At 35.3% G+C, this 20316-nt stretch overlaps 1 protein-coding gene and 1 pseudogene across 1 annotated transcript; one reads left to right on the top strand and one right to left on the bottom strand.

The window, feature by feature from the left end:
- The first annotated feature begins 1343 nt into the window (after nt 1-1343).
- LOC114518649 lies at nt 1344-3551 on the top strand (annotated as a pseudogene).
- A 12027-nt stretch (nt 3552-15578) lies between these two features.
- LOC114518648 (ATP-dependent DNA helicase RecQ-like) lies at nt 15579-16311 on the bottom strand. Its single transcript, XM_028538655.1, has 2 exons — nt 15875-16311; nt 15579-15777 (listed from the first exon to the last, which is right to left on the bottom strand). The coding sequence occupies exons 1-2, from the start codon at nt 16309-16311 to the stop codon at nt 15579-15581; spliced, it is 636 nt and encodes a 211-aa protein (XP_028394456.1).
- Nucleotides 16312-20316: the final 4005 nt, after the last annotated feature.

Raw genomic sequence — 20316 nt, 5'->3', positions numbered from 1 at the left:
TCGGTCAAAACAAATGTTATTGTGTGGAAAACGGACCCTAGTTTTCAAATTTCTTACAACTTTCAGCAATTTGGGTGTATTTACCGATATACAATGCAGGCTTAAAATATAGGCTACATGCAAGTTTGTATGATAGAGACAAATAAATTAAAGCTCAGAAAAATTGTGTGTGTTGCTTTGAATAATAAAATCAATAAAAAGTCGATACATTTAATGCACAAATGAAATTAATGCACAATCAGAATCTGTGTGGATGTATAATTGCCAGAGGAACTCCTACACTTTTAGAATACTTCTTTATAACAGGCCGAAGATTTATTGGGCAATTCCATGTAATGGACATTACACACCTTGTCAATTTTTAAGAAAAAAATCACTTTATTTTTACACTTCAAATGCCACAGTGTTCATATTTTGGGATTTGGGAAACAAAAATTAATCTTTAGTATGTCCTATATTTTCTCAGCTAGATTTTCTCACCAGAAAAGACATGATCAAATTGAAACTTTTTTAAACAAAATTATTATCAAAAATACAACAACAATAACAACAAAATAAGTTATTTGTAAAGTTAATGTAATGGACATTACACTTTTGTTCACGGTTCCTTATTGTTTTATTAATCTAAATTGTTTGAAACTGAAGACAGATGCTTAATTATAGCTGCACGCATATTTAGTAACAACTATCTGTAAATAGTTGTGAGTTTTGTTCCTTTATTTATGTATGTGACAAAATTTTCAGATTTCATCTAATGAGAAAACAATTAAAACCATTAGAAAGTCCTGACAGAAAGCTTTCCAACAGTATTTAATTGGTTGCTCTACAACAAATATGAAGGACTGCATGAGCATTTTTATAACTGAAAAATCGCCCATATTATGGCCCTAGTTTATACTGGAACAATACAGGATAACTGTGATTTTCCAAATACTTCCTTTTAGTAAAACTACTCTTATTTCCTTAATAAACATCACAGAAACAAAAGCTATACATCATTTTAAAGCATTTTCCAGTTTCAGGGTGGATCCACACTAATTTGAGAGGGGGGTCTATAATGGCTGACGAGTGCCATAACAGTTTTAAACAGTCTTGAAAAGAATTTCTTTTTTTTTCACTTCATTTATTGATTTTTCTCCATTTAATCCTAACTTATAAACAGAATAAGTTTTATTTTCCTAAAAAAAGTTTAAGTTTTGATTTGTTTTGTTTCAGTTTAGTTTAGTTGCAGTTTTGTTTCAGTTTAGTTTTCCAAAAATGAACTCAGTTATGGCCTACGAGTGCCATAGCATCCCGAAAATATAGTGTATTACATGAAGTATTATATAGATTTTCTAAATAAAATGGCGGAAAGGATAAGAAACTCCGATTGGGAAAATGACGAAGAAATGAGGCAAGACCTTGCAAGATATGTACAGCAGAATTTAAGAAGAAAAGAAATAATGGATTTTATGATTTCGGATTATCCAATGTATGCATGGAGCATTCGCAGTTTAAGTCGTAGACTCCAACATTTCGGTATTAAATACACAGACTATGACATTGAATTGGAAGACGTCAAAAGAGCTGTTAAGAAGGAGTTGGACGGTCCAGGTGTTCTCCTAGGTTATCGAGCTATGCAGCAGAAAGTAAGGGAGGTGCATGGACTGAATGTTCCTCGCGATGTAGTATACGCTGTCATGGGAGAAGCAGACCCAGAAGGGCTGAAATCCCGAGGTGGTATTGGAAAGCCGAAACGACCACGTAGAGAGAAAGTGTTTGTGAGTGGAGTAAGTAATAATTTTTTGAGATATGCTATGATGCTTTCGCTGGAGTATTAAAAACCACGTTCAACACAGTAGAGATTTTTTGAGATATCCCCTTAGATATTCATGTTTTTTCTTGGAATTCCCATTTGTTTAAAAAATTTGCTAAGTTACCTATCAGGCAAATTCACAATGAAAAATTCAAGTTAAAAAAAAACCCTCCTCATTGGATATCCAGAACCTTCAGCAGGGCATGCATTGGTATGGCATGAATATTGATATATATTTCTGCTGTAAACTTTAATTTGTGATACTATAATATAATAATGACTTAGTCCAACATTTATGTTTTTGGTTATTAAATTGAAAATAAAAATACTTGAAATGTTTGTAAATTTTCTTATTTTATTAATATAAAACAATAGGGATCAAACAGCACTATGTCTCTGGATGGACACGATAAACTTTGTGGTTACCAGAAGTCCATGTTCCCCCTGAGCATATATGGTGGTCTCGATACATACAGTGGTAGAATGAATTTCCTTAGAGTGTGGACAACTAACAATAATCCCTTGGTCATTGGAAGGTTCTACTTTGAATACTTATTTAAATCTAGGGGTATGACCTTTTGAATTTCATTTTATCACATTATTCATTTTATATCTGACTTCATTTTATATCTGACTACAGGTAGCTTGAATTTACATTACTGCTGTATTATTTTTCTTCTTAGTTTTACCAAAAACATTGAGGGTGGACAGAGGGACTGAAACGGATGTCATGGCCACAATTCATTGTTTTTTGAGAGAAAAAAATGGTGATTTAAATAATCTATTAGATGCCATACTCTATGGACCTTCCACCCAAAATAAAATCTAAAGATGGTGGAGGGAGGTTCATGAACGACTGGAGAGGTTTTTTAAAGAGCAACTGAAGTCCTTAGTTGAAAATGGGGATTATGATTCCAGTGATCAAAGTGACCGGTATGACAATTTCATGCATTTTCAGTGTTGGTAATGTTAACGATATATAGTGTAGATGCAAAAATTCATTGATACTGAATGACTAGTTTAATAGAGTGCAATTGTAAATGTAATTGCACTCTTCACTCAGCATCGAGAAATTTTTTGATCTATTTTTAGTATAATTCCTCCTGCAATTATGGAAAAACATGCACTTGTTATGTTACCTGTACATGCCCATTATGGAAACCAGCTATACATGTAGCTGACAATGTTAGTGTGGTTAAATAATGTTTATCATCACCACCATCATCAGGTTTTATTGAAATTAATAGCATGCTTGTCCTTCAGAGCCATGCTATTTTGCAGTCTTAAAAAAAACACTTGTGCATGTCTAGATATAGCTGCCTACTACCTGTACTTTTTTTCTTTGACAGGCTTAAGTTGACAACAGAGTAGCAGACTTTATTTGATTCATTAAATTTTTAGAGACCTATTAGCCTATGTGTACATCCCAGTGGTTCAAAGGGAACTAGATGTTTTTCGAGAGTGTGTTTGGAACAACCACAGAACACGTAAACAAAAAGAAAAAGAGCTGCCAGCAGGAGTTCCAGAGCACATATTCCATTTCCCAGAGAAGTATGGTGGAGACCAGTGTGGTATTGATATAACTGAAGAACAACTGCTTGAGATTGCTGAGCTATCAAATGTTTTAGAAGACAATGATGATTACTTGAGGCCAGAATGTGAGAAGCATTTGCCCAGAATGGACGAAATTGAACCAGGTGATGCCAAAGATGCTTACCTTTACTTAAAGGCACATGTTGATGAAGATGTTTTTTAAGACAAAATCATTTTACTGACATTCTTTATTTGTACTCAAACTGAACGTAAACAAAATCAAGTGAAAAAAGATTGCAAACATTAAATGATTTTGAACTTTAACACAATATTTATAATTTGTCAACTTGTGGATAATAGTTGCTGGAGTTTTTTTTTCATAGCAATGAAACTGTTTCATGACAAGATTGTGCAACTACATGAAAGTTTAAAAATAATGTGCACTCAAATTCAACCAGAACAGTCAAGCTTCAACTTTACTACAGTGGTGCTCAGGTTTTTCCTTGAATAGCCTATTAATAATGTCCACTTTCCTTCGTATAGCTTGATTATGCTGGCTGACAGATGTAGATTTTTGATGTTTTATCTTCATCTCCTTTAGTTTCTTATGATAACTTTTCTTTGTAGCACTTTTTAACTTAGAAACAAAATCAATTCTCTTGTGCAGCTTATGTTTTCGTGATGTCATTGGTTCACCACAGGAACTATGCCTGCCAGATGATGGTGGGGACCAACTAATGGAATACATGGGGGTAATCTCATGTGTTGATGTGGAAGCTTCAGGAGTTGTTGGTACCGGTAATGGAATTACAGCAGGAATTTTGTCTGATGACTGCTCTGCTCTATTGCTTTCTTGAGCTGGAAGCACAAACTGCTGACGGCAAATGTTATTCAAGCACTTCTTGTCTGTATCCTGAGCAAGATTCTTGTATTTAAAGACTGTTTTGTTGACAAGGTTTACCACATGGTTGCAAGGAATTATGAAGTGCCCTGAGAGCTTGTTGTGTAATGCCTGAATTGTCTCTGGATTACAGCGGTTCTTTTCAATAAACAGAAAGACCACATGCCCATTCAGCAAACCATCACTAGGAACAGTGCTGAATTTTTCTTTCAAGTATTGTTCAAGACGTCCACAAGAAGGGGAAGGCAGATTCAATTTCTGTTTTTTCTTTTGTGGTATTATTAGTGCAGAAAACAGAACAGGACAATTGCTAATATCTAAAAATTACCCATTATAAATATAATTAATTAGTAAGAAAATCCTCTTGTTAAAAGTACATAAATATACAGTAGAATAATGTAAAAACATTGTATGAAATCATATCAGAATCATCTACCAGATACAAAACAACATCATCATGACAGATGACTCATAATTTTGACTGACATGTAGACAAAACAAGCCAACAAAATGAATTGGAATCTTGAAGAATCACAGAGCCATATCAATGTTCTAGAATTGCAGGCTGCGTATTTTTCACTCCAAGCTCTAGCAAATGAGAGCAATAATATGCACATTAGGCTAAAAATTGACAACACAACTGCAGTGGCAGCAATTAATAACATGGGCACAAGCCACTGTTTGCAATGTAATGAGTTAGCAGTCACCATCTGGGATTGATGCCTTAATAGGAGCCTCTGGTTATCTGCAGAGCATATCCCGGGCAAATGTAATGTTGATGCAGACCGGGAATCCAGGGAAATTGATACAAGCAATGAATGGATGCTAAATTCAACATACTTAAGTAATGCACTTGAAATATTTCAAATTTGCCCTGATACAGATATGTTTGCATCCAGATTAAATACACAATTTCCAAAATACATTGCATATAGGCCAGAGCCTTGTGCTATCCCAGCTAGCACAATCACGTTGTATGAACGTTGTATTAACGTTCGTCGAACATTTAGATAACATTATTCATTAACGTTGAATAAACTTTTTTTGTGAACTCGTAGGAACGTGGTATTAACGTTAGGATTAGTGTTACAGCGCGACATTAATACAACGTCCGTACAACGTTCAACTCAATGTTCATATAACCTATAATGTCCGACGTTAATGCAACGTTCGGCCAACGTTTAAACAACGTTTGAACAACGTTCAACCAACATTAAGATAACATTGGATATCAAGGTTGAGACAACGTTAATTATTTCGGGGTAGTTGAAAATTTCTGCAACTTCGTTTGCGAGCTTGCGAATACAGATAACTTATGGTCATCAGCCGTCTGGTCAATTTGCTAGAGGAAATGTTTTAAGTAATGCCAATAACATAAAATCTACATGTATTCACAGGCTGGTGAACAATGCCTCCGAAATCGCAATTAAATTTACACATCTCAGTATATACGTTTCATTGGTTTCAATATTTTATTTCATTCAAATTAATACCTTACAAGCTAACATATTTCTTTAAAACACGGAAATGGCAAAAATATTGCTTGTCTGATTCCTTCTTTCGATCCATTTGGAATGATATCTTTAGTGATATTTTCGTTATTCAAAGGCGTGCCTTTGGCCGGGTAGCACTTAGGAGGACGCGCAATATGGATAAAGCTCCTTTGTGTTTATATAATATAGCATTTCGGCTATCATCGCAATATGGAATAATTAGTATGGTTTACCGGTAATTTATCAATATTCATGAGCCGCCTGCATGTTTGTAACTGTTTCACTAAGACTCACAGATTCTTGCTAACTGAACATTTTTGGGTGATGAACGTACATCTTTTCACGATTTCATGATAAAATTGAACTTTAAATTTAAAAAACCGCAATGCGAAATGTGCGAAATGTTAGAACTGAATGTTAATAGCATTTCCATAATCAAACATATATAGACGCATTGAACAGAAATGTAACCATGATCGAACGTTAATATGTCTAATATCGACTTCCAAACAACGATGTCACAACGTGGCAATGTAACATTAATACGACGAAAATGTCATCCTGATCAAACAATATTCTCGACTTTTAAACAACGTTGCCACAACGTGGTCAAACGTTATTCTCAACTTTCAACCAATGTTGTCACAACGTTGCTATATGACGTTGATACAACGAAAATGTAACCTTGAATTAACGTTAATCTCGACTATCAACCAACGTTGTCACAACGTTGCGATGTAACATTGATACAATGAACAATATCACCTGTAGATCAAACGTTAAACACAACGTTAAACCAACCTTACTGCAACGTCAGAATATAACGTTCACATAAACGTGATTGCCAGGTTGAATCCAACGTTCAACCAATGTTGATTTAACGTGGTCTAAAATGAATTAGGACAAACAACGTTGCGAGAACGTTGTATTAAGGTTTAGTCATGACTTAACCAAAATACAACTTTCATCCAACCTTGGGATAACGTTGTGTGCTAGCTGGGATAGCTATAGGTGCTTGGATAATGGCTATAAGCTGGAGCAAGATCGAGCAACTGAGGTGGTGGTAATCCCACTGTGGCCAACACAGGTTTGGTTCTCAAAGGCCATGAGGATGTTAACCCATCATCCAGTACTATTACCACACAGCAACAAGCTATTGGCTCTACCAAATCACCCTCAGGAACTACATCCTCTTCACAAAAAATTGGATCCACTTGTTTGCCACTTGTCAGGCAACAGCTGTCCACAAGAGGCTTATCACAAGCAGTTTCAGGGTGCCTGGAGACAAGGAACCAAAAAACAATACCAGACATATCTTACCAAATGGGAAGAGTATTGCAACACCAAAGGGTTTGATCAATCTTCAGCTTTTGTTACCCAAGGTATCAATTTTTTGGCATAACTAGTTAATTCAAGCATTGGGTACAGTGCTACCAACACAGCCAGGGCAGCTATTTTGACCGTATTGACAGTACCTGACTCTCAGACCTTTGGAACACACCCTTTGGTGAAACGCTTCATAAAAGGCATTTTTGAACTACATCCTTCATTGCAATGTTATCATGTTATTTGGGATCTGAATCAGGTGTTAAACAAACTCCGGACAAACCCACCATTAGAGAACATTTCTCTCAAACAACTGACTTTGAAAGTTGTTATGTTACTAGCACTGCTTACTGGTCAGCGAACACAAACCATCCACTGTTTGGATGTATGTCACATGGATATGACAGACGAACGCTGTATTTTTTATGTAATAGGCCTTCAAAAACACCCTAGGCCTGGGACACACACAGAACCTATTGAACTTAAAGCCTTTACTTAAGAGAACAGTTTGTGTGTCATCCGCCACTTCAAAGATTACGTTGAACGAACTAAAAAGCACCACATCAATGAACTGCTGGCAGCTGGCAGCAATGAACTGCTGTTGAGTTATCAAAAACCCTTCAAACCTATGAGTAAAAATACCATAATGCGCTGGATTAAAACGGTATTGAAGGATGCAGGCATTGATATTTTGAAATTCACTGCTCATAGTACAAGGGCAGCTTGGACCAGTGCAGCAGCAAAAGCAGGTGTGCCCATAGAAATTATCCTCGCCTCAGCTGGATGGTCGAACTGTGAAACATTTGCAAAATACTATAATAAGAAAATTGATTTTTTACCAAACTTGGGTTGGGGTTGTTACAAAGAAATAAAGTGGTTTCCACTTATTTGTTAGTGTGTGTTCATGACCACAGGCTTTAAAATCTCATGTGATTGCTTTGTGACGTAGACTATGATGAGGTAGAATTTAAAAATGAAACGAGACTTACCTGTAAGTTGAAGTTTGATGTGGATTCTACCGAGTCATAGTCAGGAACAAAGGAATTATGTGCCCACCCAAAAATTTTGTACACCACATGATGACCCCCCCTGTACTGATTCTGTGCTCATTCACTGGTTAAACACTGACGGAGTTTGCTCGCGCAATCTCACATAATTCCTTTGTTCCTGACTATGACTCGGTAGAATCCACATCAAACTTCAACTTACAGCTAAGTCTTGTTTAATTTTTAAATTTTGCTTCAAGCTTTAGACAACCAAAGGTGAGCAGCACATGCGCAAACAGTTCAGTGAGACCATAGGAATCCCAGTAAATATTTTTCAAATAATAAGTAAACATTCCAGTTATGTTATGTGTTCAGTGCACTGAGCTGTATAATAATTCCTGGAGGACTTGCCCACAGCCAGAAAGTGAAGCAAAAAAGAAGGCGGATTTTGAGTTTTGCTGATGCCACATTGTTCCCCTTTGCCCATAGTAATTACCACTGACATACCCCGATACAAAGTCAAAAACGCGTCAGTCACCCTCCCGATTTTATGAAAATATTTTCGGTTTTAGGTATTGTTTTCGGCATATATTTTCTCTGCATTTCATCTAAAAAGTCTATTTTTCCCTGTTAAACAATTTAAATGGAGAAATGGTTTCTTGCTCTACTTATGATGTTGTGAATACCTCAATTCAGCTATCGGAATATTAATTTTTACCCCAGGTAAGCTGGTTTTCACAAAATTTTTATTTTTCGTCTGTGATATAGACAACTACCAAAGCGTCTGTTGTAGTAATTACTTTGAAATTAATGTTAAAAACGGCAAATATACTTCTGCATCTTTGATCAATGGTACATGACTTAGACTCTTAGTTTAATACAATATCAAAAACTATGTAATTTTTATAAAAAAGGATCAATAACTGATCTTTTGAGTTTGGCAATGTTTTGTTTTTTATTAGAAAACTTCTAATGAATAGAACTGATATTGGATTTGAAATTTGAAAATGTCGTGCACTGAAGCTTCCACTCATATTTAATGCCAATGAGTATTTTCAGTCAAAGATGAATTTAAAACCTGATCACTGAGTGAGTGATGATACAAAATATTTTCAATAATCAAAGTCAATAATCATGGTTTAATAAACTTCTTGGCATCTTAATTGCATTGTTAAGCTACAAGCTTTATTCAAGCTTGTTAATTTGCAATGGTTTCTACTCCCATCTGGCTCTGTTTTCTGGGTGTACTCTATTGAGTACAGTTCAACTTGGTCTGATCTCTCTTTTTTAGGATGAAGATGTCATGGAATTTGGGGATGGCTTTTTTGCAAATTACTGGAACATTAAACTGTTAATTTTACCATGTTGACTTTGTTAGTCACAGATATATACAATAGTTATTTAAATGGAAAATAAATTTATACAGACATGCATTGACTGAGCAATTTGTTTTCAATTTGCAGCAACTTTTATAATTCTCTGGACAGTTTTACCCTCCCCACCATTACAAGGAATATTATAATGTGGTTAATCAGGAATTGGAGGTTAATAGATTATAGACTAAAGGAGAAATGAATAGGCTCAGTTGCATTTCACAAATACATAAGACGTTTGTTTGATAGCACAACTAGTACCATAATCTTCTTGGTACCATGATCAAATTTTTGTTATTTCCTATAGCCTTTCCTTGCATTATCTGGAATATGATTCCATATAAATTTCTTGAGTCAAACAGAGAACCATTTTAAAGTGCATTACTTGGGATACAGTAAGATAGGGGTTAACGTATAGATAAAATGGCCTAAATGAAAATATTCCATGCAAATATGACTTTTGAAGTACTATTACTAATCAGTCGCCCAGCATCTTGTATGAGGTTTGGCCTTTGTTTCCTTTGGTTATGCATGGGCTGATATGCATAAGCATGATGTTCTAGGTAACCTTTAGTCACCGATTGATATCCGAAAGATAATCCTCGACAAGACTCAAAAAATATTCAAGTATTTTCAAAAATTTTATACAGAAATGCATGAATAATGAAAATAAATAAATAAAATAACCTGTCAGCTATTCGTATAAAAATCCTTTGTCCACAAGTTTTTTTTTATGTTTAAATATTTATTTTTTCTGGCATTGGCAAAATAGCATCTATGACTTGTATATAACTGAAATTAAAGCCTTATTGCAACACTTTGTAGCAAAAAAAATAAATAAAAAAACACAAAACAACAAGGTTTCATGGCAAAAACAAAAATAATTATAGAAAACCAGGGGGAAAATTCTGCTGTTTAGATAAATAAGGGAGAGCACATCTTGTAGCAGGCTCAAATTTGAGCCTGGTGAGTGGTATTACCATAGGCAAAGGGGACCATATGGCGTCAGCAAAACTTCTGCGTACTGCGCAGAAGGCGAAGTTTTTTGCTTCAAAAAGATGGCGGACAATGTTACTGAAATGAGAGGAGCAAGTCCTCCAGCAACCTCGTACCCAGGGTCTTTAACCTACGCTCCATGGCCCACGCTGCGGCGAAGATCCTGGTTACTGCTGGTCTTGTGATTATCATTTTCCCCCAAAATCTGGGGGAAAATTAAAATATTATCTAGGGTGGGGTGGGAAAGAAGCGTGTGAAAAATTGTGAAATATCCTAAAAGTTTCATTACAATATTTCGCGACTACCTCGACATTGCTTGCATTTATTGTAAACGCTAAATGATCCAATCCTGTTTGGGGGGACACAATGTATCAAATCACATTTAGTAATCAAATTACAGACTTGAACATGTGTTTAAGCTCAAATTTCATTCAAACGGGTCGATGGCTAGTAAAGAGACGCCAAAAAAGCTCTATAAAATAAAGGATCGACGGCCAGCATTTCGCGTTGTAGGCTTTGTAATTGTGTTGCTGATCCGAAACACAGCAAGAATCTTTATCGAAAGCAGTGCGAAACAATCCTTTGAAACGCAGAGATAATTCTCGGTGAAAAGTTGCCACAAGATAGCGACCTTCCTTATCAAGTATGTGCGCCATGTGAGAGAAGGCTTAAAAACGCGGTAGAATTTAAGAGAATTATAAAAGAAACCCAGAGAACATTAACAGAAAATATCCGTGCCAAGCGTTGCCTAGAAATATCACCATCTGCAACAGTGCCTCCTCCAAAAGTTACTGCAGTTGGGACTTTGTGTCGTCGAAGTATCGATTTCAGTTTGGCAGGCGAAACTACAGCTGAAATTCCAGTTCCAGTAAGTAAATACATGTGATATTCTTAAAAAATTCAAATGCTCAATCATAATTTTGGTATTCAATTATATTACCAGTATTGTGGTTAAATATTTTGGCATTTTTGCGCAATGGCATTATGTACTACATACACAGTGCATTCATGCATACAAAATTCAGAAAGATAACGAAGATTTCATATATAAATATTTATTTTAAAACATTTCTTTTCATTTAAAGTATGTCTAAATACTCTTATACAGAGCAACAAGAAATTTCTTGTTGCTCTGTATAAGAGTATTTAGACATACTTTGAATAAAAAACTTGACTGTATTATGTCATGTTATTTATAGGGCGTCTTTCCAGGAGAGACAGTTGAAACCATATTAACACAAGTTCTCAGTGTGGCCAACAATGAGCTCATTGGGATTGCAAGGAGAAGTAACCCATCTGTCCTGAGGCAAAGAAATTATGTTGGTTTATCATCTCAGAGTTGGATGTCGCAAATTTATAAAGAGATGGAAAGAAGATGCCCTACAGTACATATGATTTTTTACCGTCTCATGGAAAGCAATATTTACCAAGGAAAGAAGAATCCTGCCATTTAACATACAGCATCATCATGTTTTTACGATGCCACAAATGAAGCAGAGTACAGAGGATCAATTCCATCCTGCTTGCACAAAGCCATGCATCTGCTAATGTAAGTGCCATTTTTGCAGTAAATCCTTATTCTAAATTTTGTTGACTCTAAAAAATGACTCTGACATTTTTGACTGATGATAGTATTCTGATGCATCTGATATCTTATATCACCGTCTGTAATTAATATCAAGTGACATTCATCAATCTTCATGCACCAAGAAATGGGTAATTGTCCCAACACTAAGAATCAAACAGGAAACAATATAGCAGATAGGTCTGAAGACAGGGAATAGCATAAGATGAAAGTGGGTTTTAGAAAACAGTTAATGTTAAGAAATCAATTATAGGACTTGCACAATGCCTACCAAAGCCTGAGCAAACAAAGTTGGCCATTCTATAATTACTTTGTATAAAAACTATACCCAAATTTTTTATGGGATATCTATGTGTTCATATAGTAGAAGTATGTCCATATGGTAGTTTCACCTTAGAATTTTAGACCATTTAATATGATTGATTTTCCCTCCTAAACTTGTCAGTGTAAGCATTTTCTTTGTGAGATTTTCTGTTTTCATGGTAAAGCATAGTGCAAGATTTTTTGCAAACATGTCATTTTAGACAATTGTCTAGTTTTTCAACTGATGTAGCCTATATCATTACTCTGCACTGACTGCACAATACCAGATAGATCTTAGAGAAGACAGGAGTGCCATTTTACTATCAGTCAATAATGTTTTTAGTCTGTTTTCACTGTTGACAAGGTGCTGCACAATTTATGAGTATTTTCTGTTATAGCTAAGATATTTATCACTAAAATTCTTCTTTGTTCCTTGTTGTATTTATACTATATCTTTCTATAGCTAGTTGGCGAGTTGAATAAGTATGAAAATTGGCCTTCAACCTGCCAAGAAGTATGCCATTCTAGAAGACATTGGGACTCATTTTCTTTGTCTTTGTACTGGACAACATCAACTGGGAGGAGAAGGCTCATGACATGAGACAGAGTATACAGAATCGAAGTGTACATGCCGTTGCAACTAGCATTGTTTTCAACAGAGTTGCTGACAAAAACCTACCTGACTTTGGTCCACAGAAAGATATTAGGAAATGCAATGTTCTTGATATTGTGACTGTCAACAAAGATGAACTGGAAGCAAGGAGATGTAGATACAGAGTGATTGTTGCAAATTTCTTGTTCGACTGCTTTGAGGCTTTCAAAATTTTTAAGCCATATGTGCCACAAACCACAGTGCATGTATGCAAACGAAATGTCAGCAAAGTCAGAAGTCCTAACCATGCCAGTGTTAATGAAAGACGAGAAGAAATACTCATATTGTGTTGACATTTTGGACCAGCTGGAGAAATGGGTGTATGACATTTATTCGTCTGCTGGATTATGCCCTTTGGCTAATGATTCAAATGAAGATACCATCCCTACCATAGGAGCCACCTCCAGACCAGATCAACCCGCTTCACATATTTCACCCTCTACGACTGAAAGTGATCCATTGCATGGTAATAAAATACCATGCTTTGGTGACCAGCTTTCTCGTGTGCGAATGGCTGGAGCAAAAGATCTTCGTGCTGGATGCCATCTGCCAAAGCAAAGATTGGATCACTTATACCCATTTTGTATAGTCGATTGGCATACAAAGAGGAGTTTTTTTGAAGCTATATACAGTTTATTGACTAGCAGCCTTTCATGGCTTTTATTAAAATTGATGATTTATCACAATTGAGGCTAATTGTAGGATAATACTTGTTGGCACCACAATAGCTAACTTTATTTCTGGTATAGCCACAATGTCAAGTTTTATTGTCAGAAGCTGAAGCACATTGTTGCAAATGGGCTGCTACTGTGAGTTGGAAAGGTGGTGCTGGCAAGAACACCGAGATTGACCTGTTCCAGGAGAATCGCAACTGCGAAATGAAAAAGCTGATCAATTCCATGGGTGCAAACAAGACCGAGAAGGCAATAAGCAGAGCATCTGGAGGAGTGACAAAGATTGTGGAAGCTTTTGAGAGTCAATTTAACATGCATCAGAAGTCTTCATCGCACTCTCACAGGTCGTCAGCAGAACATGAACTTGTCATCCTTAATGATTTGAGAGCCAGTGGGCCATTCAAGAAGAATGACAACAGAGTGTACCAGTCATTTGTTGGTGTATCACATTACCCCATCCATACATTTGACAAAGACAAAATTTAAAGAATGGATTGAGAGGCATACGAACAATATAATAATGCACTATCCTGCTTCAGATGACCCAGACGATTCAGAAAGTTTGTAGATTATAGCTGAACACATAACACCAAATATGTACTTTTGTGTTATGTAATTTATATATTCTAGGGAAACACTATCCTGTGCATGGTTTGTGATTTATAAATCCCGTAAAATTTAATGATGCTCCCTGCATATTTTATAGATTTACCGATTGCTTGTGGGCACTCAATTATTTCAAATGGATTTCATATATGAACAATATTAAAAATTCCTAGGATGCACAGCATAATAAGCTCAAGAAAAATGAGATTTTATCAGATTTTTAAAATGATTTAAAAACCTAAACCTTTATGAACCATGCTACACCCATACAAATATTGTTTGCATATGGAAGAATTAAATCAGACATGTAACATTTATTAGCATAACATATTATTATAAACTATACAAATCAAAAGTTGTTATGAAGAAATTAATGCATTTTGTATTTTATAAAAACTGAACAGCTAAGTAGAATTATACTTAAGTAGAATTATAAATTGTCTGGGGCAAAACAATCAATATGAGAATACATAACAGTCAAGTTTAGGTAATGCATCTCACTTTTCAAACTATTCTAATTTTGCCAAATGATATTTGTTTTACACCAGACAGTTTTCTCACTTAAAAATGTGCTTCTATACAGTAATATTTTAATAACAGCAAAACCTTTCTAAAATTGTATATAGATAAATACTTGTTATCTTTGTTGATGTGTGCAAGTTTAAGCACATGTCCATTGTATTTATGCCTTAACATTGTCAAATAACATCTCACTCAAATCAACCTGTACACAATTAAAACAATCACACTTCAGCTTGCATACACTGCAACAGATGTGTAATGGCTTCATAAGAACTATTTGTTCTGCATCCAGTGAATTCAGCAGCAATTTCCTGAGGAATATATTAGCATTAGAACAATAGTTGCGCATATCATTATTCATTGCTAGCCTGTTCTTAGCGATATCTCGGTTATTGTAATATAGACAAGCCACTGATGGCTTGCCATCTCTGCCAACACGTCCTGTTTCTTGAAAATAAGCTTTTATGCTGCATGGAGGAACAACATGAATGATCTGGCGAATATCAGGTATATCCACACCCATTCCGATAGCTATTGTGGCAAAAACAACACAAATAATGCTGCATTTTGAACAGAGCTATTTTAAAATTTCTTCTTTCATCTGGTTTGTTTGTGGTGAATGAAATTGTGCAAACAATCAGTTTGAGGGGATTGGAAGAGAATTAACAGGAAAATCTTGTTGGGAACCAAGAACTGTTCAAAAAGTTTTAGGCAAATCCACATAACCGTAGAGGAACATACACTATAGTAAGTGGATACTCATTTCTTTGCTCCAACAGTCCTTCCGCAATGGGCATTAAAATGGATTGAATGGCGTTGAGATCTTGTCCATGTCAAAAGACTTTACTGCAGAAAATGTTCTTTATGTCTGGATTGCCAATGACTAATTTACAATCTTTTAACCCCAGGGAGTCAATAATGGCATTTATGTCTGCTCGACTTGCTGTTGCTGTCATGGCAAGACAGGGAACATCTGGAAAGAGTGCACATAACACCCCTAACTTGCCATAGTCCTCTCTGAATTCACTTCCCCTTAAATATATGAAAACAAATGATATGTTAGAATATCCCTGTGTAAAATCCATATAGATCACTGAAAGAAAGGGCATGCAAGAATGGTCGAAGTTACTTAGGAAGGCCTCTAAAAATGACACTTACAATACAGTGAGCTTCATCAACAACAATCGCAACCAGATATTCTTGGTACTGTTTGCTTGACAATAAATCTCGTCCGAATTTGCAGGAAATAAAACTTTCTGTATGGGGAAATATAATGTGATAATATTCGTAGCGTAATTTGTTCTCTTCCCACTGACTTAAATCGATATCAACAACTTTGTCAGCATGGATATCTTCTGTCTCTGAATCAAGCTCCAATTTTGCTTCCTTTGTATTAACAATAGACGCTCTAATTCCAGTTACGCCCAATCCAGATATTTGGTCACTTATCAGGGAATTGAGAGGTGATACAACAATGACTATAGAGTCTACCGCTGCCGTAGAAACACCTTTCGATTTCCGACCAGTAAGTAAATCGCCTCTCAACTTGGATTCAATAATGCACATCTCATTTACATTTCATTGACAAAGTAGATTACCCCCCGGAAAACCCGATGCGTTCTTCGAAATGCAAAAAATGTGTATTGTGTTCTATCAAACTCATAGATCATTCACGCAGTTGATATATTACGAAGGAGCAAGAAAGTGTTGCTTCTGCACATTAATATAGACCATATTAGCTTACAGGCAGTTGCGAATGCACATAATTTGAGGATTCGTATTACAGAAAGTGCACACAATTTTGCAGAAACTACAGTTGTTACCTCTATTTATGCTCAGTCTGGGGGAAATGTAAGAAATATTTACATAGGACATCTTGATGAACTACATTTTGTTTCTACAACACTAATTCAACAATCTGCTTCTGAACAAACACAAAATCAGACAGGAACTGTGAAACAAAAACTATACCATAAAAATTCACCATCTAATAACAATGAAATTATCTCGAAAAAGCCAGTCTCCAAGAATAGTTCTCAAAAAAGAAAAGAATATATGAAGGAATACATGTGGAAAAAAAGGTTTAACAATGAATTTAAAGAAAAAGAAACTGAGAAAAAAAATCATATTATAAGAAATACAAAAACACAAATTCTGAGAAAGTAAAAGACTCTTGGCAAAAAGCAACTGCAACATCCAGACAATCAAATACTAAGTAAATAAAAAAAATTGCCAAGATGGCCACTGCAACATACAGGTAAACAAATCCTGAAAAAGCAAAACAGACTTTTAAGACATCTACTGCAACATAGAGCCTGCGCCCAGATGCTCTGAAAAGCCAGGCGGGAAATAGGATGTCTGCGAACAAACGCACCATCTCTTGTTACTTAATTTATGCATAGTAATTAGTCTTTCAATTAACGCAATATATTTCTTGAATTAATCTCGGCACGGCAATGTAATTGTTCATGGTGCGCCTCAGGGAGATAAGCAATTATGTCAGAATCTGGTCTCTGTTGCTTATGTAAAAGTCAGTTTAGTAGGCCGAGAGATAATATCTGATTGAAGGTAGAAGCAAAGAGAATTTACCATTTGAGCTGAACAGCTTGCCTTTTGGTACACTATTTAATTCGGGGGATTATTTGTGCAGCAATTGTGTGAATGCATTGAACAAGAGACAAAGATTGATCGAACAGTTGCACAAAGTCGAAGAGAAATTACAATCTCGATTTGAAAAGGAGTCTTTAGCATCGCCAGGCAGTGACAGTGGGAGTGAAAAAAAGTGTAACAGAAGACAATTTACTACAGAGCAAACAGCCTCGCACAGATACACCTAGTGTAAGCAACAAATTTGACTTTACCTTCGGGGAGTGTATATCACCACCAGGTGAGCCCTTGCTACACTATGAATCTACCCTACATATCTCATATACAATTAATTATGCAATAGCGGGAAACAACCTACTTGCCTTGACTGGTATCTCCAAGTAGGGTCATATCTTGTAATTGTTGGAATAAAATTGAATTGAATAATATGTATTGGTTTATTGCAGACATTTCTGAAAATGATTTACCACAGCAAAAATGATTCTGATGGCATAAATGAAATCTTGATAGATCTTCATCAGTATGTCCTGTGTTTTGGTGAAGATGGCAGTAAAGTTTATGGAGAGCAAGGAGTAGTTGACAACCAACTAACTGTTGAGCGAGCAGTGAATGCACATATGTCTGTCATTAATGGTTTTACATCCCAGAAAAGGCTAGAAGGTTTACATTTCGAAATCTCTGATTGGCATGCTGGAAATCAATTTTTGGAGGTACTGTACTGCACCATGCACTATAAATTTGTATGATTTAATCAGTAAAGTAAATGTCCAGTTAATCTTATCTATACTGTGTGGTTAAATTAATGATTTTGGGCCAGATTGTATGTCAATCACAGAAAAGCATGTTTATTATAACCAACAGCATTTTACATGAAGGCATGATGGTTTAAAAGCACAATTTGGTTATTAATAATCTGCTCATAATTTAGTCATGGTTGTCTAATACTTATATATTATGTATTTGTATTTTGATTTAGCTGCATTTAGCAACTTGTATCAGACTGGCTCTGCATTGGACAAATGCACCTTATACAGTGATCAAAACCTCATCAACAGGCGTAATGTCAAAAGTTATGTAAATGATGCTGTAAATGTTTGTAGAAGGTTTTTTCAACTGGCAGTTGAGGCAAGAGTTGTTGCAGCATGTTTTTAAGTGCTCAATATGGTTAATTTGGATGGAACACCAAATAATCACAAGTTTTGTGGTGATATGGCATCCAGGGATGATAAAAAAGCCTACATAAAAGAAGTAGCTACTATGGTTGTTGACAGGTTTGTATTCAAACAAGTACATTAAAACTAATATGAGACATATGTGTACATGCAATTATATTATTATTATTAATCTGGGACTGACAAACAAACAAGTCTACCTATAAAGACACTAGAACACACCTAATCAATGCACCCCTTACTACACTCCTAAGATATAAAAAGTGCCTGTTTTTCATGTATACTATTATTTTATGAAAGGTTTATTATTGATGAAGAAAAGAACCGAAGGATCGTCAAGCAAATTGAAAATTTGAAGCTTTGCAAAGGTTCTGGATCAGGCATTAATGACGAAGGGAAGTACCCATGGAGAGCTCCAGGCTGTTGCAAAGTGTTTGTTCATGATGGGAAATGCCAGAGTGACCATAAAGCTAGCCACACCTTTCCTATTGACGTTCCAAAAGTTAAGGATGTCATCCTAAATGCTGAGCCACCACCTCAGGAATGTGGTGATATGCTTTCTTATCAAAAAGCACTATTGGAATATGGCATCCTTCTATTAAATTTCTGGGATGCTATTTCAGAAGGGGGTGGGAGTAGAATTATTCAATCATGGAAAACTTTCTGCTCTACCTCAGAAATTAAGATAAGTCAATGGAATATCCCTCTTGACCTGCAGTTAGAATTTTACAATGAGATTTTGAAAGCTGTAGTGAAGAACCCTGGACCAAATGCATCAAGGAAATCATTTGATAGGATTTGCCATGCCATGGGGGTCACAAATGAACTCATGCACAACTTTGACAAAGAAACAAAGATTATTAAGAGGTCTGGCAAACATGTGAAACAGTCAGTGAAATCTGACTTTTCAAAAATTGTAGATTAATTGATCAATGAAAAAGCATTTTCTTTAACACCTGGCCGCCAATATCCTTATATTAAGAACATAAAATCTACTGCCCTTCATGGTTTCAACTCGCAGAAATTATACAAATGGATTAACACACATAAAAAAAACATTGTTCTTAAAAGGTCAGCACGATAAATGAAAAATGATTAACAGAAATTATTTTATATCTGTACCACAATGTACTTTGTAATTAAAATATTTCTGAACCTTGTATTCTAGATATATTCTTGAGTGCAACTATGGAAGATTGTGGGTAGCTGAATATTTGCAGATTTTACAGCTATAAAGATATATATTGTTAATATTAATAGATTGAATTGTTAATGTGAATTGAAATTGTTAATAATAATAGATAGAATTATATTGTTAATACCTATGCATGAAATATTACAATTTAATATTTTTTGATCAAATTAATATTTTTTTATATTAATGACTCAAACAAAGATTTATTATTGGCACTTTCTGGTGATGCTATGCTTTCTAAACTTTCATCAGTGTCACATTCCATTTCCAATATTTGTGTGTCATCAATGTTGAATGAATACAATGAGGAATCATTCTTAATTTTATCCCATACAGAGTCGTGCAAGGTTGGGTCCACTTCCATTTCATCCATATCCATATCATCATCAAAATTCACCATGTCCATATCAATATCATCAAAGACTTGAATAAGAGTTTTCAAAATGAATCTTGCATAGTCTTTATGCCAAATTTCACAGTACTCTAAAATGTCATTATAACTGAAAAGTTGATCATAGTTATTCACAATTTGTTAGATATGAAAAATGTTAAACTCCAACAGAACACTCAGACATGCCAGTGCCTTGCAATCAGTTT

The sequence above is a fragment of the Dendronephthya gigantea genome, unplaced genomic scaffold (assembly GCF_004324835.1).
Source record: "Dendronephthya gigantea isolate DGI-Jeju-01 unplaced genomic scaffold, DenGig_1.0 000011F, whole genome shotgun sequence".
Classification (NCBI taxonomy): Eukaryota; Metazoa; Cnidaria; class Anthozoa; order Malacalcyonacea; family Nephtheidae; genus Dendronephthya; species Dendronephthya gigantea.
The sequence above is the reverse complement of the archived record's forward strand: the minus strand, read 5'-3'. Positions and strand labels throughout refer to the sequence as shown.

Coding starts and splice junctions, on each gene's coding strand:
- LOC114518648 (XM_028538655.1), bottom strand. CDS start 16,311: ATGTGCATTATTGAATCCAAGTTGAGAGGCGATTTACTTACTGGTCGG. Junction 15,778..15,874: donor ATTTTTAGAGGCCTTCCTAA/GTAACTTCGACC, acceptor CATATATTTAAG/GGGAAGTGAATTCAGAGAGG.